The 25,453-nt window shown below is 42.6% G+C and overlaps 1 protein-coding gene across 21 annotated transcripts in view; it reads left to right on the top strand.

The window, feature by feature from the left end:
• ptprt (protein tyrosine phosphatase receptor type T) overlaps window positions 1-25,453 on the top strand; it is a 329,374-nt gene that overhangs the window by 77,083 nt on the left and 226,838 nt on the right. For all 21 annotated transcript variants that reach the window (XM_085776699.1, XM_085776698.1, XM_085776697.1 and 18 more), the window contains exons 3-7: window positions 5,168-5,328; window positions 6,969-7,079; window positions 10,712-10,793; window positions 12,331-12,446; window positions 16,087-16,261. In XM_085776699.1, the coding sequence (XP_085632825.1) occupies window positions 5,168-5,328; window positions 6,969-7,079; window positions 10,712-10,793; window positions 12,331-12,446; window positions 16,087-16,261 (645 nt within the window). The remainder of the gene's footprint in view (window positions 1-5,167; window positions 5,329-6,968; window positions 7,080-10,711; window positions 10,794-12,330; window positions 12,447-16,086; window positions 16,262-25,453) is intronic.

Here is a 25,453-nt window from a genome sequence, read left to right as displayed (position 1 = left end):
AACACAGACAGTGACACATACTGTCATATGTTAGGAGCAGGTTGATGCAGAGTAAATTTTTAGTTTCCCGTGAACACAGTGAATTCAACATCTTGTCAGGTGAATGTAAGTTTGCTAAAAAAAAACCCTGCAGATTCACTTTTTTTTTTTACTTTAGCTTTACCTTTTTTAAGATATTAAAATTAATACATAATAAATGTATTACTTGTAATCGCTCCAAGAAATTGGACCATAAATGAGATGAGTCCTAACTTCATTAGAAATAAACCAGAAGGACAATCTTGGCACATGAAGCTTTCAGAAAGTCAAAGACCAATGGGTAATGGCTTCCATTGTTCAGTATTTATCCCATTTAGATCAGTGAGTAAAACTTTGACCAAAGCATTTTTTCCTTTTAAGCTCTGAAAATGATTTTCAGTAAAAGCCGACAAACTTCAACCACCTTGGTAACACTTTGGAGTTTAAACATCACCGGTGCTCATGCGGCTTTGTGAGTCTGAGATGGTTGCACCAAATAATTTTGGCCAATCAAGTAACACCAACTCAATCACATGGGATTCTTCCGACCAATGCTGTAACTCTATCAGTCAGTCAGTCAGTCATGGACGGTTGTACTGTAAGTCTAAGTCTGTGTGTGACATTGGTGTGTGCTAACTGCCCTTTATTACTATTGATCTGTTGGACCCGTCACTTGTATTGACTTGACAAAAGCTGCAAGTTAACCAGGTTTTCTCATTACGCACATATACATGCACACACGTGCACCGTAGCTGTAGCATTTCTACAGTATCACACTCTTAAAGCACCTTTATTTTTCAGCTCTTAATAATCTGCCCTTTGTTCCAGAGCGAATCTGGAGCTGTGAGTAGAAGCTTTTCATCTGCAGAGTGACTCTGATACTCTGAGACTCTTTGTGTATTTTCAAACACTTCAACATAAAAGGTCTTAAAAAAGAAAAACAAGTGAGTCTAAACTCCAAATGATCACACACACACTCAAAGTCAGACATGATTCACAGGGTTATATCATCTAATGACGGCAGTGAAAAAACTGGTGTGATGTTACAGTAGCTGCACACGACACCATTGCCTTGTAGAAACTGTGATCAGTATTAGTAAAATGTTCAACGACAACATACAGTTGGCAAAACAAAGCACAGCGCAGACCTGGGTCCTCTTCTTGACAGAGTCAGACCTGGAAACAGCAGGACTGCCAGGCACTCCCTCTAATAGGAAAATATTGCAGCTCTCAGACAAAACAAGAGAATAACGGCTGCATTCTGCCCGGATGTGAAGGTAAATCAGCCAGAGTTGGGCCAAGGGTCAAGGAAGATGTTGGATCAGAAGTTTCCTGGTCTGTCAGCATCGTTTCTATCAACATTTTTATTAGTTTTGTTGATCCACTTGCAACATTTTGTTATAATTATAGAAAACAATGGTGATTTGATTTAAACTTCACACTTCAACTAAAGACTTTCTGTCATTTTTGTTTGATGCTGATCAACAAAGTATCAACATATTTTGTGTTTTTTCATCCAATTTGTTTACACAGCATTTTAAAATAAAACAAAATAGACACAACAGAAACCAGAATTATGGCCTAGTGGTTGTCTGTTTATCCAGCATCATACTAAAGACATGACTAAAACCTGTTTTATTTCCAAAATCTAATCAGTTCATCCTTGAGTCCAGATGTCATATTAGTGTCAAATGTAAAGGAGTTCAGAGACGAGGTGTCACAGAGATGTGAAGACCTGAAAACAAGTTGTCGACGTGGAGAATTAAAAAGCTACAGTGGCTGATCATCATCATCCAGTCTGTCATTCTGTTTGTCACTAAAATGTAAATGAGAAAACAAATGAGTAATAAATCAACATCGTCTGTAGGAAACAGGATTGGGTGCAAAGACCAACTGATTCACTGAGAGTCACTAATTTATCTGTTATGAAAATCAGCTTGTAGAATTGTGACATTTTCCACCTTTGTGTGTGTGTGTGTGTGTGTGTGTGAACTTAGTGAATACAACTATTAGGTTTAATCACAGATAAACAGATGCGCTGCTGTTTATAGAAACGGTATTTGAACGCCTCACTGTGCGGGTGTCAGTTCTGTGGGTGTGAAGCTTCTTCCACCTGCAGACGAAGTCTCACCAACGTCAGCGTAATAAACTGCCTCTCCAGCCTTTATTCATTTAGTAACACAGACCCACACAGACCCACACAGATCCACACAGACCCACACAGACCCACACAGCGCAGCAGCAGCAGCCTGGGGGTTAAACGCTCTGCTCAGAGGAACTTCAGCAGCTCAAACACACACAGGCTGTTGAAGCTTCGGCTCCGTTTTGAATTCAGAGAGTTAAAAGATGAACCTCGAATTCTCCGCAGGATTCGTGAAAGCAGCTGGTCTCGTGTGGCAGTGTACGCTAGAACGTTTGTTGCACCGAGTTGACCCACTTATTTTGATGTGCGTCTGTGTGTGTGTGTGTGTGTGAGAGAGAGAGAGAGAGAGAGAGAGAGAGAGTACATGTGTGTGTGTTGACATGGTAGACAGATTCATCAGTTTTCCTCATGTTAACAGATTGCTCCACTCTGACCTCACAGCTGGGAAACAATGTGTGAAATGAGCGTTGTGTGTGTGTCTCTTTTTGTATGTTGGTGTGTGTGTGCCTGTGTTTGTTATAATGTGTGACTGAATAAAATCACATTAGTCCGTGTGTTAGTGATATTTCATTGTCCTTCTCGTGCTTGTTGCCTCTTCCACTCTAAGACTAATTTCTGTTTATCCACAGTCAGAGAAAATATTAATATTGATATTGTTTGATTTATGTGTGAAGTCTTGAGTTGTGGCTAAAAGTGTTTTCTGAGATTTCTGAGAAAAAAAAAAGATCTCTTCACAGGGAAACTACAGAGCTGAGGTGTGTGTGTGTCTCTATGAAAGAGAATTGGAAATGACACACACACACACACACACACACACACACACACACACACACACACACACACACAGGATTAGTTTTATTTAGCTGAGGTGGAGGTGATGAATTTAGGGCTGACCGATTAATCCTATTTTCAACACCATGTCAACTTTCACAATAAACACATCCCAAAAAAATGCATGTAATGGGATGAATAAGCTTTATTTACAGACGCCATGCCTTCACATTCACTTCACACACTAACATGAGCTACAGTAGCTACACTACGCTATACTAATGTAGGAACAGCAGCAGCGGATATCTGTCGGGTCCCTCTAATACTGTGCCTGAAACGCGTCGTACAGTGTATTGAGTCATTTTCAGAAAGGCACAGGAACTGTATTGAATTTAAAGAAGTGATATTGTCATGGCAATATTGAACAGTGTCATCGCACATCGGACATTTTGCTGATATTTTGCAGGCCTAGTGTAAATGTTGCCTTTGACATCCATCATAATCCACCAACCAATTTCTGATTGGCTCCCAAAAAATGCAAACCACCAAACACAACTTGTTCTTGTGAACTTCGGACCTGATCAGTTTATGTAAAACACTTATGGCGCATTTCCACTAGCACGGTTCGGCTCGGTACGGCACGGCTCGGCGCGCTATTGCGTGTTTCCACTAGCACGCAGTACCTGCAACCGGGTACAGTTTTGGTATCACCTCAGCCCTGGTTCCAAGCGAGCCGAAGCGTTACTAAAACGTGACGTCAGCCGACTGCCTTCCACTGATTGGCCGATGAGTGTCGTCACTGGAAGCGTCATAACCACTCGACGACCGACAACAGAAATGTTCCTGCTGAAGCTGTTATTACCAGAGAATTTCTAATATTTAGACTGGCTCTGTTATTACGTGACTTTATTAAGTTTAGAGCGTTGCTCGGCGCCGTGTAAATGACGTCACGGCGGCACTAGTGATACTCAGTTGTAATGGAAACACAACCAAACCGAGCCGAGCCGTGCCGTGCCGTGCCGAGCCGTATCGAGCCGAGCCGTGCTAGTGGAAATGCGCCATTATTCACTAAAGGGTTCAGGCCACAGTCTGTGACTCCACCCACAGGTTTCTGAAGCTCAGACTCCACCGTCATCATCTTTTCAGTATCTGACCCACCCCATAACTCCCAGATAATCCAAACATGGTGAAAGGTGGGGCCGGCTTACATTCACTCACACAGGCCCTGAACTCAGTCCTCCATACCTATACCTAGCGTTTAATCAAGTGTAAACAGATGAGTTCTATATACAGTCGTCATTAAGGAGGAGACTTGTGTTTGTGCAGCCTCCAAGGAGATTAGATTTAGTGTATATTTGACTTCCGTCTGCAATAAATGAGTTTAATAATCTAGATTTGTATTATCGCGTCACAGGACATTATGATATGAAAGACACAGAATGGTTTCTTTCACTGAGTTTGATGCACAGGGTTTGATGTTGCCTCTGGGTCATTAACAAAAGCTGATTTACACACACACTCTCAACACAATCAAAACAGAGTCAGACAAAAATCTGACAAAAATCTTGTTCAGCGAAGTTACAGAATCCTTTAATATATTTCATAGGCTTCAGCCCGCCACCTCCCTCCCATTCCACAAGAATCCAACTATAGAGGAATGAGACACACACACACAGACACACACACACACACACACACACACACACACACACACACACACACACACACACACACACACACACACAGAGTCAGACAGTGTTAGAGGTGCACAGTCACACCTGCTTGATTCAGTGTCTCTCCTTTCTCGTCTCCCAGTCACTTGTAACTCTAAAGTCCGGCTGGTGGCAGTCGGCCAAATGGAGCCGGCCGACCCATTAAAGCTCCATCCTGAGCCATAAAGCAGAGACTAAAACACACTCAAACCGCCGGCCGACAGGCAAAATGTGTTTTACGTCCTGGTTCAGACCCTCGGGGCGTGGACACATTAAGACGCTGATGAACAACTCCAGCTAATCGAAGAGGGGGGGTCACCTGTGTTTTGCTGCATCGAGCGCCGGGCGGCCGAACAAACCCGAGGGTCAAACCTGGGGAAGACGTTTCTTCCTGCACCAGTTACTACTGTGTGATACTGCACATTAATACACTCTGACAGCTAAAACTAATGATCATACTCTAACGTCTAACTCTGTCCCTCCTCCTCCCTCTGTGTGTGTGTGTGTGTGTGTGTGTCTGCAGGCTCATTCATGGTGGTGAACGCCTCGGGCCGAGCCTCGGGACAGAAGGCCCACCTGTACATGCCCACCCTGAAGGAGAACGACACCCACTGCATCGACTTCCTCTACTCTCTGTCGAGCCGCGATGGAGCCAGCCCTGGCACGCTTAATGTCTACATCAAGGTGTGTGTGTATGTGTGTGTGTGTGTGTGTGTGTGTGTGTGTGTGACTGACAGGCAGAGATGGATTGGCAGATTGAACGGGCTGATAGACTGAGCAGACTGGAGCAGGTAAACAAACAAACAGGCCTCTGTTCCCTGTCAAGCAGGAATGAAATTAGCCCTGGGGCTTTGAGTCTTTATGCACTGTAGGTGTGTGTGTGTGTGTATGTGTGTGTGTGTGTGTGTGTGTGTGTAGGTGTGTGTGTGTGTGTGTGGGCAAACAGACTTCATCCATTCCATTTCACTGGTGATAAAGTCAGTGATGGTGACAATTAAAAGATGCTGGAAAAAAGGGCTTTTGTTGTACAGTAGGGGAGCAACAAGGTTAATAGGGAATGTACTCAAAATGAACAATGATCCCAGCTATTAATTGGTTTGATTAACTTGTTTGTAAGAATAATTAATAATAGTCACAGTAATGAATCTTGTAAAGCACCTTTCGTACAATGAATGTAGCAGAAAGTAGTCCTTGTTGTACAACGACAGCTGAAACCGTGACAAAAATGTTGATGTAAAATTAGATGGGATAATGATAAAACAATGGAATATAAGTAATATCAAAGATATTCAATAAATGGAAGGGTTAATAAGGGTTATAACATGACCAAAGACGGTTTATAAACCGTCTTTGGTCATGTTATAACCCTTATTAACCCTTCCATTTATTGAATATAAATGGAATATTTATAAACCGTCTTTGGTCATGTTATACAACAGTTAGTTCCGACCGGTCCCAACCGAGCAATTTGATTGGACAAGAGACGTTCCATGAGTGCTGATAACAGCACTGGGACTTTTTACGGACGTTATCACTCCGCTGTTCAGCTGGACACAGGAGCTAAGTCAGAGCCAGGCTCCCCATACAGGAGCTGCCCCATCTCTCTGCTGCTACTACAGTTATAAACGGACCTGAACATTAAAACCTGGACCTGACCTGGTCCGTCTAATTGGAGATAAATCTCTACTAAACCCGGCTGGAAAAAAATCGCCGCGGGGGCAACTACGTTTTGACGGCGATGTGTTTTGATATTAGCGTTAGCTGTTGTTAGCCACGTAGCTCAGCTACTTAGCTTCAACTGTGTTTATATTGATTACATAGCAGATAAACAAATGTAATACGGTATCGATAACGTCTCTTTGTCTTGACGCTGGTCCTGTTGCTCCGGTGCTGATCAGACACGGGCTCAGAACCAGAACCAGAACCAGAACCAGCACTGGAAGCAGCTCGGTGGAAAAGCTTGTAGCTAGTAGCAAGCTAGTATGAATTGTTTATGTGTTGCCTGGCAACAGCCTTGTCTCCCTTCCAGTTGCGGAACTATTTCTGTTGGCGGAGCCAAATAAATGATTGAATAAACAAACAAATCATAATCTTTTGTAGTTTATTACTGTTCTAAAATGCGCTCGTAGCACTGTTGTATAAAAGCAATATCACACTCGAGGTCGTGCTGTTGTACTGGATATCAGCACCGAATCACAGCCGTGCTGATATACAGTACAACAGCACTCCCTCTCGTGTGATATTGCTTAAATAAAAATGAAATAAAGAGACAGATAGAATGAGACAAAAATGATTCTGACATGATTCTCATGGTCTGGCTGCAGGTGAACGGTGGCGCTCAGGGGAACCCGGTGTGGAACGCCTCTGATACTGTCACTGAAGGCTGGGTGAAGGCTGAACTCGCCATCTCTACATTCTGGCCCAACTCCTATCAGGTAACACATACACACACTTGCATGAAATCCATTAGTAACAGTATTACAAAGCCTGACAGCGAGACATGCAAAATACACATGATGCAAACTGAAAAATAATATTAAATCATTAAAATGACAGCGAGACATTGATCAGACAGTTTTCCGTCAATCATCCTGCAGAGAACAAACTGGAGATTAAAACTCCCGTTTCATGTGATTCTGATCTATAATTATTTTTCTTGACGCCACATCAGGTCAATATTTGATGTTTCTGCTGCTCTACCTGCGGCTGTTTGACTTTTTAATTGTTTTCCTCCCAAACTGAAATGTTTAACTCATGGACATGAACACTGGGCTTCACATCAGTCAAGCGAACAAGGGGCTGTGTTTACTTTGACAGTTGATGTGTGGAAGATAAAATAGAAATGATATCTTTCAGATGTTTTTATAGCCATACATTTAGCTCCACACCTACAGTAGCTGGCTGCACAATTAGTGGGACAGTTAACTACACAATTAGCCGCACACTTATCTACAGTACCGTATATATCTGCAGTACAGTTATCCATGCAGTTTGCTGCACTGTTAGCTACACAGTTAGCCACAGATTATTAAGAATCAACATTCCCCTAACCCTAGCTACTGATTAATGCAATGCCATGAATGTTGACCAAGTCTGAGGAACTTAGACTTTAAAGGGACAACGAGGAGTTTCTATTTGGTTATAAAAACGTCTCATATTAATGTGGATGAATCTACGCTACCCACACTTGTTAATGGCTCCATTTTCAATAAATATATCGTTCTGTCTCTATTGTTATTTTGTTATTATTAGTGGTGGTGGAAATGCTGGGCGAGCCGACCAGCGTTTCCTTACTTTCGGTTTCGCGGACGCTCATGAGAATAATGCCGCCGTATCGCCGTTTATGGTGGGAACTACGACGGTAACTGAACGTCTTTGAACCTCTGACTTTAATTCTTGATGAATGAAAACATGAGTCTGTCTTGCGCCGGTCGAAGAATTCTACGGTGCGCGCAGAGGCTCATAAATGTAGTGTGGAAACACTTCGCTTTTCCAAAACTCCTCGTTGTCCCTTTAATAATGAGAACAACAGTTGATCTGTCTTTACACCTGTAGACTATAAGTTTACACGACACAACTTGTTCTTGTTTCAGTACAGGTTGTCTGCAGTGTCTCGCAAATAAACTGCAGTTCGTTAACTGAAGCGGATGTTGCCCGCGAATAAGTGTTAAAACGACCCAACAGTTCCTTTAATATTGAAACACAACTGTTGCTATTTAATGACTCAATGTGTGTGTGTGTGTGTGTGTGTGTGTGTTTGAGAGATGTACCCCGCTGTGCTGTTTTATTGCTGCAGCACAAAGGCGACTGTGTTTTACCTAATGACAGAGCTGTGTTCAGTAAATGAAGGAAGCCACACACACACAGATCTGAGACACAACAGTAACCAAAGTGACTTCAACCTGTGTGTGTGTGTGTGCTTCTCTCCTTAATGAGGAGTCACCTCCCACAGAGAAATGACACTTTATTTTTCTGAAAAGGATGAAAAACATTGTCATTGTAAAGTACAGACCACTGTGAAGGCAACAACAAACAAGTCTTTGAACAGGTTAAATATTCTGCATATCTGACGTTCAGTCAGGTTTTATATCACTGTAGGTGAACACAAATAAAGAACACTTTCAGTGTATATGACATATGACAGGGCGTCCAGACCCCCATCATCAGTAGAGGTAAACCAGGTTGATGCCCTGGGCCCCAACATGTTGGAATAACAACTAATAACCTACTTAACCTACTTAATCCCATAAAGACACTACAGTCAATGGTGTTCACTTTCCCCCGAGACCATGAGTCATTTCCCAATACCTGAATGTGAGGCATTTAGGAAACATGTAATAGTCAGCAGGTGAGGGGTTTAGGAAACATCTATGAACTGTGCCATCTACCAATTCTCTGCATATGAGGGCATTTAAAGGGATAGTAGCATTTTTTTTTAAGTGGGGTTGTATGATCTACAAATAGCCCCTAAGTACTTTAATTGCAGTAGAAGACTCTGTGAACTCCTCCCGTTAGCAACGCCAGCCCATAATAGCCCTGCCCAGAGATTTACAACATACAGTGTTGTGAATGGACCCAAAGAAACGGCCTATTTTCACGGCCTAAAAGAGGTTTTACCTGAAAAATAATACACAGTTCCATTGTTCGCTATAATATAATTTTTTTCCAGCCCTTCAAAGTGCAGGAAAAACTCAGTTTTTATTTGGACCTAACCAACTGCTGATCAGCGGGCGCTAACCCTGGGCGGAGGGATATGTGAGTTGGTTAGGTCCAAATAAAAACTGTGTTTTTCCTGCACTTTGAAGGGCTGGAAAAAAATTATATTATAGCGAACAATGGAACTGTGTATTTTTTTATCAGGTAAAACCTCTTTTAGGCCGTGAAAATAGGCCGTTTCTTTGGGTCCATTCACAACACTGTATGTTGTAAATCTCTGGGCAGGGCTATTATGGGCTGGCGTTGCTAACGGGAGGAGTGCAGAGAGTCTTCTACTGCAATTAAAGTACTTAGGGGCTATTTGTAGATCATACAACTCCACTTTTAAAAAAATGCTACTATCCCTTTAAGCAGATACAGTCCTAGAGCACTGTGCCACCATGCTTGCTGACATGATTGGGGAGACCCCTATGTGTCCATGCTCATCAGCTGCATTAAATAAATAGAAATAGAAAAGTAAAGGAGGTTTTAAAGGGAGCGTTTTAAACATTTCAAAAGGATCTACTGTAAAAAGAGAGTTCAGACACTTCTAGGTCAAGTCGGCATCAAAAAATTATGTGAAATACTTTGAGTTTCAAACATTAATTGTGAAAATGCTGCTGCAAGGAAAAAAAGCCACCAGTGTCTTTGACTTCAGGAAACTTGACATGCGTGTCAGAGAGGCGGATTTATTTTGGTAGGAGAGGAGGAGAGAGGAGTCTTCCCAGAAGTCTTTAGTATTCAGATGGAGTCCTGGCTTATACTGCTGAGGATCCTGACAAGTACAGCACAGAGGTGTGTGTGTGTGTGTGTGTGTCTGTGTGCGTGTGTGGGTATGTATGTGTGGGTCAGGAGTGCACGGCCCCCTGACAGCTCTGCTGCTGACTGCCTGTCACCCCCGAGAGTGAGTGTACAGAAAACGTAAAAAAAATGAAGTGATGAGTGACGTGATGGAGGAAGAAATAAAAGAGCAATTACAAGAAGAAGCAGAACAGCAGACACAAGGAGGGAAAGAAAAGAGAGGAGACAGAGGGGGAGATCAGGAACGGTCGGGGATGGGGTGTGATTGAAAAAGAAAGGGAGGATGGGGCAAGGGAGGGGGGGGGGGGGAGCAGCATATGTGGTTGGCATAAGGATGGAGACAGAAGTATGGAGGGATGAAGTTGAAGAGAGAGATAGTTGCTGACTTTCAGTGGAAAATTCCCCTGGGGTTTCCGTACGAGCTTTGCAGAGGCGTCAAGATGGTTCAGTTTGTGGAAGAAAAGGATTTTTTTACTGAAAACTCTGGCTCATTGTCTCTTTCTCTATTTTTGTCCCTTTCTTTATTTCTTTCTTTCTCTCTTCCATTCTTCTTTCATCCTTCCTTCCTCAGGTTATTTTTGAAGCAGTTTCAGTCCAGGGCCATCCAGGTTTCATCGCCATTGACGACATCCGTGTTCTGGCTCACCCCTGCCGTAAGTGTAGAGGATGAAGGTCCAGACTCAGACTCTGTATCATTCACATCTGACAGAGATTTGAGATGCTGACTGCAGCGGCGTCGACTCCCTCTCTCCCTGCGCTCTAAGCTCCTCTTATTTTAATGTGGAGGAATGTAAACACAGTTTTTTCAACGTCCTCTCTCTGCCTCCTTCTTCATTCCTGTCTCTTTGTTTTGGCTCAGACATAGAGCAGCTTGATCTGATCTAATCTGTCGGTGAGAGGAAGCAAAATAATACAGAAAACAAAAGAATTGAAAAGGGGAGAGGGGAGATTTCAAAAACACAACTCTTCGTTTCTGGATTCTCGTCACTCGCGCAGACGTGACAGTTCACGTCAGCACGAATCATCGTTGCTAAATGATCGATGCAGCGTCGGTTAGGCTTATCTCTGTCTGCAGACTGTCCCCGAGAAATTAACCAGTCACAGGCTCCAAGGCCGGGACAAAGTCACACACAACGGCCTGCTGTCTGTCCACATGTCTGTCTCTCTCTCTTTTCAGATAATATGAATCTGTTGTTAGTGGGTCAAACTCCTGGACGAGTTCAGTTCTGTTCCACTTCTCCACACCATTTACATCGCATTATTAAAACGTGTCTCATTATTGGCCCTTTTCCATTAGCGCAGCTTTTCCACTAACCCCTTGTACCGGGTACCTGGTACTTTTTTGGTAACGCCTCAGCACGGGTTCAAAACACACCGACAACAGCGCCCACTGATCTGTGCTGGGACTGGTGTTATTCTTTCTAATAAAGCCAATACATGAAATTTAAAGCAGAAGGAAGCGATATTTTTGTGTTAATATAAGTCTTAAATAGTTGTATCTTCCCACAGCAATCACTTACATAGAGTGTTTGGTCTGAAACACGGGTCTGTCAGTCACTCTGCTCTGCTCTGAGCCCAGGAGAAAACTTTTCTCGTATCCTACCAGTTTTATCCAATGAGGAGAGAGAACGGCATAAAGGGGCAGTCCTCTCTGTGTGTGCAGCCAAGGGATGCGCCTGAATGTGGTGACGTAGGGACGAGGACCAATAGATCCATGACGAGGGCGGGGGCTGCTAACTCCATCTGCTGACAAGACGTTATGGTGCGTTCAAGGCAACTCGCAACTCGTCTTTTTCCGACCTGTGAAGTCGTACCAGTTCGATCTGGTACGAGTTCACGGGTCAGAAGTTACGAGTGGCCGTTATAGTGACTTTCACAGGTAAAACAGGTCGGAGAAACACGAGTGGGTTGCCTGGAACGCTACAAAGTCGTAAGTTGTGACTTGAAGCTGTAATTTACGGTTTCAAAAGCCTGCCTGGAACGCAGCATTAGCCAAAACGACCGGATCGCTTACTTCTGCTTTAACATGGAAAATAACAACAAAATATAAATGATGACAAACCAAAGAGGAAAATCCAGAAGAAAAAGAAAACATACATATAGTACTGTATATGGAATGGAAAAGAAAACACCATGTCTACATCCTCAACACCTTTTTTCACATGGTGTATGTGTTGTGTTGTGTTGCAGGTAAAGCGCCTCACTTCCTGCGTCTGCAGAACGTGGAGGTGAACGTGGGGCAGAACGCCACGTTTCAGTGTACCGCCGGAGGGAAATGGTCCCAGCACGATAAACTCTGGCTGCAGGTTGGTGCCTTCATATCAGTAAATACAAGCATGAATAGTATCAGCAGGAAGCTGCACAAACACAGGCTGAATAAAGGAGGAAGGTCAGAGACTGTGATAATGGGAAATATAACTGTGTGTTTCAGAGGCAGATTTTTGACATTTGTGAAATAATATGTAGAATATAATTTTGCTGTAGCACATACGTATATCTCACTAGGTTATCTATGACCAAAAATATATTTACACACAATTATTCAGGGGAAGGAGTCTGTGGAAAGAGAAATGAATTATGAATGACTTCTGCTTCATTTCATATTTTAACCTCTTAGCCAACATCACATCTTAACTTGTTCCACTGTCTCCAGTTGATCCTGTGTGTATCTCACTCACTGATTGGCTGAGCAGCATCGTATCACATCATGAAGTGTAAAGGCTGGAAACGCTGCAAGAACTGTCAATAATCTGTGGGTCAAAGGTCTGAATCTGGGCTGAAGTAATAGTGTTTCAGTGTGTTAACTCTCATGTGATTGTTGTGTTGATAATATTATTATTATTGACAGACACAGTGACTCTTTAAAGAGCTGTAACAGAGGACCATGAAGCTGGAGACCGTTGCCGTCTTCTCCGTTTTGTTTAATATTCTTCCCACAGTGGAGCAGACGGGTGAAAACCTGCGTCTCTGCTGAGCGAAGGATCATGACTCCCTTTCATAGTGGAGCTGATGCTTTTTGGAGTCTGTTGAGCTCAGCGGAGGTGGTGGGGGGTTGGGTGGGGGTGGGGTCCTCATTCACAATGAGAGCCGGCTGAGCCGTCGCTGCCTCAGCTCTTTGACTGTGTGTGAACGAGCCGTCAGCTTCACACCGACTGTTCACTAGTGCAGCAGAAGTGCTGCTCTTATGCTTTTCTGCACTTTAATATCCCCAAGGCGAAAATTCAGAGCAGTAAGAGCTGTGAGGTTTTCTACCGTAATCATCAGTATTATTAACAATACTGCATATTCACAGGGTAAACATTTGTATAGGATTAATAGATGAAGAAATTGATGTTCTTTTGGATCATTTTATGATACAGAGTATAAACTATATAAAAGGCCAGTTACAGTTAAAATTGATGCTATTTTATTATCATTTTTGTTATACAGTATGAAATTAATATTGGCAAATAAAAACACGGCAGCGAACACCTCAGTCTGTCCAAGCTCCATTTCAGTGCTGATTAAAGTCCTTGTTCTGCTGCGCACCAATGACTCCATCTGTGTGTGTGTGTGTGTGTGTGTGTGTGTGCGTGCGTGTGTGCGTATACAGTATATCCATACTCATTTTAGTTTACATTCATGTGCACTGGGAAGCTTGAATGTTTTCACTGCACATGGGTGTTTACCACTGTGAACGTTGCTGTGTACAGCAATGGCATTTGAAATGAAGAGCACACACACACACACACACACACACACACACACAGCCCTCTGTCAGGGGGTCCACTGGGGGGCCATGTTCCTCCATATTAGCAGATAACACCACAGCCACAGACGTAAAATGAGATTGGATGTAAGGATGTTGAAACTCTGTTTCCTCTGACGTCAACATAGACTTGTTACTGCGTCTTTTCAAAACTGGTGATTCGTCTGAACAACTACAGGCATCTCAGAAAAACGCAGAGAGCGGCAGTCGTCTGAGTTTGATCGTTTCTCTGTGGTTTCTGTCTAATGATCAGATGCAATGTGATGCCTGAATCCTAAAGTGATAGTTCAGGTTGTTAGACTGTGTGAGGTGCTGACAGTCAATGCTTCACCTGTGGTAGATACAGTTCAGAGGAGCAGCAGGAGCAGCAGTAGAGTGAGTGATGAGCTGCTGTGGCTGGAGCCTGGAGACAAACACACCCACAGAAAAAAAGAAAATATCAAGATTGTTCTTTATTTTGAAATTTTCACCATTTAAACTTCTGTCAGAAACTGACCTTTCTTTGGAAACATAGTTTCAGATCAACAGTGGAGGTGTGTAGGTGCGCTTGTGCGTAAGAATGCGGTGGTTCAATGGTTGACAAAATGTAGTTCCTAAAGAAAGAGCTGTTTCCAGAGAAAGTGGTGGATAGAGAGCAAATTTTCATCTGTTTCTGAGGGCTATAATTAATTTCTCTGCCAACAAATTTCAAACAGAAACCGTCGCCACAGATGGTGTTGATATTTTTATTTTTATCCTTTATTTTTTTAAGTATATTTTTGGGGCTTTTGCTCTGTCCTGGTTGCTGCCGTAGTGTCCTTGGGCAAGACACCTTACCCACCTTGCTCCTGATGGGTCGTGGTTAGCGCCTTGCATGGCAACTTCCGCCATCAGTGTGTGAATGGGTGTGTGAATGGGTGAATGCGATGTATGATGTAAAAGCGCTTTGGGTATTGTTGCAGGTATAGTAAAGCGCTATATAAATACAGACCATTTACTATTTTAATGAATAGTGTAGTAGTAGTAGTAGAGAGGGACAGAGAGAGGAGGAATGACATGCAGCAAAGGGCCGCCCGAGTGAGGATTCAATACGGGGCCAGCGGTGGCGAGGACTGAAGCCTCTGCACATGGGGTGTCACCTGATCTACCAACTGAGCTAAACGACGCCCCGGGGCTGTTAAATTTGAAAGTTTGGCTCATATAAGTTATTTATCTTATGAAGTGTAAAATCCGGTGTTTTACAAGTTCAAGAAATCACAGTATGACAGTGTACTGTAAACAGATGGCAAGAGCTGCAAAGTTTTTTTTTCTGATGAACTTAAAATGTGCCACCTCATCTTTATGTGAAAAGACAACCACTCCCACTGAAGTTAGAATCACAGTATCTGACTAAATACTGTAATCACTGTACACCTGTTCTTGTATGTGCTGCAGCCTTATCTTGGACCAAACATTAATTGTCTTTGTTGGAGTCTCTCTACATTAAAGCAGAAGTAAGCGATCCGGTTGTTTTGACAAATGCTGCGTTCCAGGCAGGCTTTTGAAACCGTAAATTACAGCTTCAAGTCACAACTTACGACTTTGTAGCATTCCAGGCAACCCACTGGTGTTTTTCCAACCTGTTTTACCTGTGAAAGTCACTATAACGGCCACTCGTAACTTCTGACCCGTGAACTCGTACCAGATCGAACTGGTACGACTTCACGGGTCGGAAAAACACGAGTTACAAGTTGCCTTGAACGCACCATAACGTCTTGTCAGCCGATGGAGTTAGCAGCCCCCGCCCTCGTCATGGATCTATTGGTCCTCGTCCCTACGTCACCACATTCAGGCGCATCCCTTGGCTGCACACACAGAGAGGACTGCCCCTTTATGCCGTTCTCTCTCCTCATTGGATAAAACTTGTAGGATACGAGAAAAGTTTTCTCCTGGGCTCAGAGCAGAGCAGAGTGACTGACAGACCCGTGTTTCAGACCAAACACTCTATAGAAGTGATTGCTGTCGGAAGATACAACTATTTAAGACTTAGATTAACACAAACATATCGCTTACTTCTGCTTTAATTGTCTTTGTTGGAGTCTCTCTACATTACTGTGTGTCTTGCGGACGTCTAACACTACCTGTCGGTCATTGGATGTTGTGTTCAGGAGCAGTGGGAACAGGCAGAATTGCTTTTGTCAGTAAACAAGTGCTCATCCGTCTTCCTGCTCGTCCTACAGCAGTGGAACGGGAAGGACACGGCTCTGATGGTGACCCGGGTCGTGAACCACCGACGCTTCTCCGCCACCGTCAGCGTGGGCGACACTTCGCAGCGCAGCACCAGCCGCTACCGCTGCGTCATCCGGTCGGACGGCGGCTCGGGGGTGTCCAACTACGCCGACCTCATCGTCAAAGGTACGAGATGACGTTTTATCTAGTGTTTGACACAAACAATGAGCAGTCGCAGTGTCGAGTTTGAAGAGGAGCAGCACTTGACAAATCTGATCATAAAGTAGGACAACTTCTTTAATGAAGAGACTGTGTGTGTGTGTGTGTGTGTGTGTGTGTGTGTGTTTGGCTGTTGCTCATTACCGCTGTCAGGATGCTGAGGATGAATACTGAACAGATCTCAGAGCAGTGACTTGAACTCACAATGAGCCTCTTTGACTCCGTCTCTGTCTCCGTCTTTCACTTCGTCTTCCTCCTGTGTTTCTGTCTCTTCCTCTCCACCTCTGAAACAAATCGCTCAGTTGTGCTTTTTAATTTTGAAAAATACAGAATATTTTCAGGGGTTTCAACTAGTGATGTCACGTATACAAATTTTCTTGGTACGATTATTGTCAGAGAAAGAATCACGGTATTATGATTATCACGATTATTATGCATTGATTAATTTCACAACACTATGAATGTGTAAAATCAAATACAGTCAAAATATAATGACATTACTCATTGTTTACACAAAATATTTCAAGTATCTATTAATATATGACCAATTATTAACCCCCCAGGGGAAATGTTTGAAATATTCAGGTCATAAATTGTCATCAATAACAAATTTACGTTTATTTTAATAATTTTTTGTTTTATTTTGCTGTTTTTTTTAAATACAAATGACACGCTAACATTTAAATTCCTACCAATTCAATGTTACGTTAGATAAATGGACCAGTATCTGTGCATTTACCTTTATTTTGGTGCACATCTGCCGATATGGTTCTGACATAATCTTTTTTGGGAAGTGACGGTATTTAGGAATCTTTACGATTAATTAATTGTGGCGTTTAATACCACGATTAATTGTGAAAACAAGTAATCGTGACATCCCTAGTTTCAATTTGTCATTGTCATCTCATATGAAAGTGTTGATTTTGTCGTGTGTGTTCAAACTATTTTGAGTTGCGCTCAAATGACGTAAAAGCAGACCCTCGAGGGTAACGTTGGAATTATACAACTATTACCAATAAAATGAAATGTATAATCAAAAAATATTCATGTTGATGGACAATTTGCTCTCAAATTTCAAAGGTGTGCTTCCCGTTTCCATGGAAATACATGGGGTCTGAGTAATAACGGAAAGCAATCAGTCACGTCAGTAGACTCCTATGTAATGGAACCTAGTTTACCACTACAGCAAATAATCAGACCCTTAGTAACGACCTAGCAACAGAAAGTATTTTCTAGTCCCAGATGAGTGAACTCTGAGCTGACATTAATGTTTTATCGCGGTCTCATACTTTCCCGAAATAAATCAATACAGCACAAATAAACAGAAAATGCTTATTACTTTTATCGCCCAAGTTTTATCAAAGATGCTGATTTTTTTTCCCTCTCACAGATGCAGCTTCTAAAACTGAAAACTCTGAATGTATTTGAAGTTATAGTGCCGTTGCCGTTTCACCGACACAGCTCATGGGGCAAGCCAAACATTTCGATTACTCCAGATTATTTAAAAGCCATTTTCACCCCGGTCACAGCCAGTGTCTCTCCGTCTTACACACACAGAAGTAACCCTCTTGGCTTAAACGGGGACTTTACAGCATATTAACTAAAAACATGGCGCGATGTGCTGTCATGCTGTTTTGAGCACATTCTAAATTTCTTGTTGACCAATCAGATTGCTTGGTTGGAACTACTTGTTGTATAATTAAGATTTGTATTATGTGTAACATGTTAATATTAATATAATATTAATAAGTTAATATAATTGTCTTTCAATTTTATGGATTTTTTCTGTCTCTTTTAACAAATGTATCTTCAAGGTTTAAACCTTGATCCTTTGAAAAAAAAAAAAAACATTAATCAGAGGATGTATTCCCGCCCTTCTTTTCTTGTCTTTTCTCTCCCGCCTGTTCTCTGAGCTGCTCCTCAATCTTGTCAGTGAGGATGTTCAAATCCTCTAATGTGATGAACTCAGCTTTAAGAACAGGACAGAAAAATAGATACATATGAAGGCATGTGTGATCTCCACCCTGTGATTGATGGGAGCAGCAGGAAAGGCAGCTCTGCTCAGTCTTGAGGAGGATGTTGATGCACTGAGGAGGTGGATAATGTTGTTTAAGGTCTTTGATGGAATTAAAGCATCAGAGCGATCTGTTGTTGTCAGACTTAATTACATTGCTTCACCTCCACCAGCTCCTCCTCTTACACTCTGGGTTTCTGGATCCATTTGTCTTCAACTTGGTTTTTTCTCTCGTTATGATGATAAATGTTTTTTTTTCCTGTCTTAGCATCAACTGATTCCACACTAAATCATAATAATCTTTTAGAAGTGCAAGGACACAGTCTGTCAGTCTGTCAGTCAACAGCTGATCTGCCACTGGATGCTAACGTTTAGCACCAATCCTGCGATGACCTACTGTATGCTGTCTGTCTGTCTGATGTGTTTGTTTTCTGGTTATTGATACAGACACACACACACACACAAATACTGTATATACAGTATATATAATATACATAATAATTCAATTCAATTTAATTTGCATTTTACTTTACTTTTGATATTATTATCATTATTCTTATGGCCAAGTTTATGCCAGGCTCCAGGGCTCAAATCAGACCTAAATTCAGGACTTGTCAGATGCCATTCCTACATCTGGACAAGAGGATAAAAGCCTGAATCTGGCCAGATGTGGATGTACAGTATGTGGGCCAGACCTGAGTGAACAATCCAGGGACATGCTGGGTCAGAACAGTTTATCGTTCAAACATTGTCACAGTGTTAGCACTTAGCCTGCATGCACTACTGTCACTCAACTAAACAAGCTGTATAATCAAAGATAATCTAAGATAATTCTTTATTCATCCCACAGACAGACAGACAGAGGAACTGATTGAGACTGAGCTGTCTCTTCTCCCTTCTGTCTCTGACTCAACATGTTCTGTTAGCATAAAGCATATATGCTAAAGAGCTGGCGCTGGAGCCTCCACTGTATCACTGCATAATAGACAACATGTACCACCTGTACTGTACATCTGCATAGAGCAGAGCGGCCTCTCTCACACAGAGAGATAACCAGCAGGAAGAACACCCCGTTTTTCTCTTTAACGCCCTTCACCGAGACACCGAGGCCCCTTGTGCTCAGTCACTGTAAAGCTCGGTTCATGCTCGGTTGCATGACATTCTCCAGGGCCGTATCCTGACAACATTCGTGTTGCACCTCGACCAAAATTCATAACTCTGGGCACAGTGGTGGAAACACTGGGTTTTGTGGAGTTTAGGTTCACCACTTTGTTGTGAACATTTATTTTTATTTGCTCAGGATTTGTGTTGTTGTTGATGATGATAAGATGCTTCCAGTGAGCACCAACACATCTCTCCCTCTCTCTGAAGATGTTCAGTCTGAATTATGAGTATTCTTTTTTTTTTTATTTCTAGTAAACATGAAAACATCTTCATGTGGTGCACGAGGGGATTGAACTGTGTTTGTTTTTTAATGGGATTTAAATTGCATCACTGAAAATATTTAAATGCAGAGACCCACTGGCCTGAATTATGTTTTCAATGCATATTTGGGATGAATTATGCTGTTAACCTTATTTGGTGTGAAGGATGTGTGTGTGTGTGTGTGTGCGTGTGTTTGCATGCATGTGTGAGTGTTTTGATTAGATGATAGTCCAGGGACTGAAACTGTCATTACCATCTGTTAGCAGAATCCACAGACTGCACTCCTGAGAGTGTCTGTGTGGATGTGTGTGCTGAATGTGTCTTTTGGCATGTATGTGCTGCTGAGTCTGTCCGCTGTCTGTCCGCTCTGTGTGTGTGTGTGAGTGAATGAATTAGTGTGTGTGTGGCTCAGGTGCTGTCAGCCATGCATTGTGCCAGGGGAGCAGCAGATGCAACACAGCGAACAGGAGAGAGCTGCAGCAGAATGACACACATGCACATCTATGAGCAGAACCTCCCTGCAGTCCTTTGACCGTGTTGCTAAATTTGTGTGCACATGTTATTGTCCTTGCCTTGTGCGTCTGTGAGGTTTATTCATTCGACCCACCCAGGTGTGGTGGGATCATCTGTGTGCAGCTTAATTTGTCTCTGGGTGTGTGTATTGTGTTTTCATGTGTGAGGTGTCACGGTTATTCTGCGTCCAAATTAATTTGTGTGTGTTTCTGTTGCGTCCTCCCGGGCTGCTAAGTGAAATCGGAGTTAATTAGTTGTTGTTGTTCAGTCAGGTGTGGCCGGGGGAATCTGGAGAGAGAGTGTGTGTGCCATGTCTGTGTGTGGCGTGTGTTTGTGTGTGTGTCCCATGCATGCTCATGCTCATGCATGCGTGGTAATCTTGTGACCCGACACTGCCGACCATTGAAACAGCTGATGTCGTCCTTGTTGATCAACTAAGAAAAAAATAAATTACGCATTCACGATGGAACCTGTGAACTTCAGGTGTCGTTTTATTCTAATGCAGGGTCGGACAAATGACTAAAACCCGCTGACTCAGGGGCCAAAGCTGCAGTTCGTCATCTGACCACTAGAATGTGTCTCCAACAGTGAGTCAGTCCACAGAGCAGAAATAAACATGTATACAGCCTGGTACAAAACCAGTTTTGGTATTGTCCATCTTTATTTACAGTCTGTGGAATAATACACTGATAATGACAGTGAATATTTAAGTGAAACAACTCTTTTCTCATCTTGGTGTAATCTTTAATTCTCTTGTGCCACTGACCTTTTTGTTAAAATATTCATATTCTAAATGAAGCCGCTTTAAATGAAGTCTAGAGTTTGAAAGAATTCAGGAGCAAAACAACATTGACAGGTTGATAAATTATAACAAATTCAAATATGATTGCACAAGTCAGAAATTAGAGGAAAGCACAGTCTTGCTTTATTCTTTTTCATAAAGCTGAAAGAGTAACAACATGCTATTTTTAAAATTTTTTTTTATTAGTTGTTAATGCTTTCTTTGTAAGACACTGTCATGTGACAGAGGTCAGAAGTCTCAGCAGAAACTCTGACAGGCAGGAGAGGCATTTAAAAACACAACACTCCTCACACTCCCTCCGCTGTCACACCTCACACCTCCACGTCTCCCATAGACTACCACCCCATACAGCTGCAACAGCAGGAAACAGGAACGGAGGCCGGATTAGTTTTCCTATAAACATGTACAGTTAAAGGGATAGTAGCATTTTTTTTAAAAGTGTGGTTGTATGATCTACAAATAGCCCCTAAGTACTTTAATTGCAGTAGAAAACTCTCTGCACTCCTCCTGTTAGCAACGCCAGCCCATAATAGCCCTGCCCAGAGATTTACAACATACATTGTTGTGAACAGACCCAAAGAAACGGCCTATTTTCACGGCCTAAAAGAGGTTTTACCTGAAAAAAAAAATACACAGTTCCATTGTTCGCTATAATATAATTTTTTCCAGCCCTTCAAAGTGCAGGAAAAACACAGTTTTTATTTGGACCGAACCAACTGCTGATCGGCGGCGCTAACCCTGGGCGGAGGGATACGTGAGTTGGTTAGGTCCAAATAAAAACTGTGTTTTTCCTGCACTTTGAAGGGCTGGAAAAAATTATATTATAGCGAACAATGGAACTGTGTATTTTTTTTTTTAACGTAAAACCTCTTTCAGGCCGTGAAAATAGGCCGTTTCTTTGGGTCCATTCACAACACTGTATGTTGTAAATCTCTGGGCAGGGCTATTATGGGCTGGCGTTGCTAACGGGAGGAGTGCAGAGAGTCTTCTACTGCAATTAAAGTACTTAGGGGCTATTTGTAGATCATACAACCCCACTTTAAAAAAAATGCTACTATCCCTTTAATATTATGAAGGTAAATGTTTATATTTAAACTCCAGAGCCTGCTCTCTTCTCTGAAAATATGGGACAATTTGCAGTTTATCTGTACCGAAGCTGGGTTTCTAGGGTTGTCAACAACAACCCCCTCTCCCTGCTTCAACGGGAACATTACACATACAGAGAGAGAGAGAGAGAGATTCAAAAAAGAAGAAAGTAAGAACTGTTCTTGAAGTGAGTCTACAAAAGGAGCTTTTAGTTCGACAAAGTCAGATAATGATCAACTGCCATTTGTAATAAGATCCTACAAGCACACTGTCATGCAGACACACACCCACACACAAACACACAAACACAGTGTCCACTTTGATGGGATAATAAAAGATGTCCTTGAAAATGCGTCAGTGAAAATGGCAGCCTGCTGAACGCTTACACATTCACTCAGAAATATTTACATACTCTACACACACACACACACACACACACACACACACAGAGGCACACACAGGCACACACACAGATGTTTTTCTCTGCTCCTGTGCGTTTCTCATTTGTATGACTCTTGTCGAACAGATGCAGTCAAAGCCCCAGGGCAACAAGGTCTCAACCATACCCCTGGCTGTGCTTATGTGTGTGTGTGTGTGTGTGTGTGTGTGTGTGAGAGAGAGAGAGAGAGAGAGAGAGGGAGGGAGAGAGCAAGCCTCCATGCTGACATGTCTGTGTCTCGGGGAGTATGAATCGGCTGCATTTGGGTGATATATCTGCATTCATGTGTGGGTTCTGTACGGGCATCTGGGCATTTGTGCGTGCGTGTGCATGTGTGTGTTCTGTCTGTCAGAGATAAGACTCAGTGGGGCGTAGCAGAGATCCAGGAGAGCTACTGTCAGCCAGTGGCCTGTGGACACCATGCAGTGTGTCTGTGTGTGTGTGTGTGTGTGTGTGTGTGTGTGTGTGAGAGAGTTTCCTAGGAATACTGCTACATCTTTCCAAGTCTCCCTGGGTAGTCATAAAGCTGATTGTAGTCTAAGAATAAGACCCAGCAGTGCTGCCACAGTGTGTAGGTGACTGTGTGAATGTCTATGTATGTGTGTGCACAGACCCTTAAGTTCTTTACAGCTCTTCTCTGCGTCTTGTATGTGTCTGTTCCCAGATAAGGAAAATCAATAGGAAAGTGGACAGTTGAGTCCCCTTGTATGTGTCAGAGCTGTTGAAGCCCACCAACGCTCTGAACTCCCAATGGGTGTGAACTCAACACAACTTGCACTTAAAAACCATTAAAAAAAGAAAACGCTCGAGTGTTTAACTTCCCAGGGATGAGTTTCATTCCAAAACAAGAGGTCAAACAGAACAGTGTTTTTATTTTCTTATGTTACAGCATTTATTTAAACCACTGACGAGACCTTTTTTATTCCTCTTAAAGGGCAGTGATTTATCCATTAAATAATGACATTCAAATGATAGTGGAGCCAATCGAGGTGGATAGTGAGAATAGGGAGAGATTTTTTTTAATTTCAGTGGCTTAGAAAGATCCTCACGACACAACGTAACACATTAAACAATGGACACCTCTCAGTATCCCCTTGAAACACTTCCTGTTGTGTTGAAAATTTGTAGCTCAAGTTTCACCGGTGAAGTATTATTTTTCTGTATTTACACACTGTTTTACTGGATATTTCCATGTGAAGTAGCAGTGCACTGAGCTCTCAGTATGGATTGAAATAAAGATGGAAAAAAAGGCGATATACACACAATGGACAAAAAATACACACATGCATCAATAAAACAAATGTTTATCTCTTCCTGATACTCTTATATAAGTTTTGTTGAAGGGATAATTTTCTCCCAGAGGAGAAGGGAAACTTGAAAGAAACAACCAGCAGTTCATGTGAGAAGTCCAAGTTTGCTTATCAGCCTCAATCTGTGTGTGTTTGTGTGTGTGTGTGTTTGTGTGTGTGTGTGAGGGGATTGGACGCACACAGCCAGAGAGTGCACACTCCACCTGCCGCTTTAACCAGCTCCTTAGGGCCTCCCCTGAAGGGATATCTGCGTGTGTGTTGTGTATGCTGGGAGGTTTTTCATGTTATTGTTATTCCATGTCCAGTGCTCTCTCAGGTGCATCGGCCAGTGTGCATGCACGTGAATTTGTGTGTGTGTGTGTGTGTGTGTGTGTGTGTGTGTGCATGTCAGAGAGAGAGTGGACACTTCATACAGAATATCTGAGGCAGATATATAAGTAATGCATGAGCAGGTGTGGTGGTGGTGGGGTGCTGAGGTGAGGAAGAACAAGGCAGAGAGGAAGTAGGAGCAGAGTCAGGGAGGAGAAGTGAAGGCAGGTGAGCTGGAGGGGAAAGGTGAAGTGAAAGTATAAAACAGGAGTGAAGGAGATAGACGAGAAGAAAAATTGGGGAATAAAGATCAGAATGTGGTATACATGTATCTGCACCAACATAGTATAACATCTCCATAGTACTGATTCAGATTGTCTCCCATAAACATAATGAGAACATGTAGTTTCATTGACAGATCTGGCAAACTGTGAACACATCAGTCAAGCATCACTATTCTGGTATCTGCTTCTGTTGAGGCGGCCACAGCTCCTCGTCCAGGTTCTGGAAAGTTGTGGTTTGGTTTGAAAACAACCACAGATGTGGACAAATCCTGGTCTTTGGTGTGATTGTCTCTGTGTCTGTGTAGCCAGTAGCAAACAAATCTTTTTTTCTGAAACGATGATGTCATACCCCCCACTTCCCTAACCTGTAACCTGAGCCACACCTCTAGACGTAACATAACAACAACAACAACAACAATGGCAGCCAACTACTGTCAGGCTCCTCGGACACACTTCATATTTGCACTAACTAAATATTAAAGCAGAAGTAAGCGGAATGTTTGTGTTCATATAAGTCTTAAAGGACAATTCCAGGCAAATTCAACTCGGGGGTGTATGTTCATATCATTTTAGGTCTAAAAGAAGGAATCTGAAGATTTTCAGTTATTGTCTCCTGTTTTGCGGTAGTTGTGTCTGTCCCCGCATCGCCACGGCAGCAATGAATGGGAGTGGATGTAAGTTCTGCTGTTTAGGCTGTTTCCATCCCTCAAAGCCACAGACAGCGTCAGATGGAGACTCAAACATGCACCCAGAAGTTTATTTACTTCAACAAGCCGACATGTTTGTAAAACTAGATCTAATTCAAAGTCTCCCGGAGTCTCGCGCCAGACCCAGTTGCCGTGCGCGGTGTGTTCAGGTGCAGTGGGAAAAGCTACCGTTTGTGTCATAAACACAGGAATATCAACTCTTGACTTGCTTCAAGTAAAAAAACTTATCCGTGCATGTTTGAGTCGCCACCTGACGCTGTCTGTGGAAAA

Source organism: Trachurus japonicus, chromosome 5 (genome assembly GCF_045865225.1).
Source record: "Trachurus japonicus isolate A0001 chromosome 5, Traja_1.0".
Classification (NCBI taxonomy): domain Eukaryota; kingdom Metazoa; phylum Chordata; class Actinopteri; order Carangiformes; family Carangidae; genus Trachurus; species Trachurus japonicus.
The sequence above is the reverse complement of the archived record's forward strand: the minus strand, read 5'-3'. Positions and strand labels throughout refer to the sequence as shown.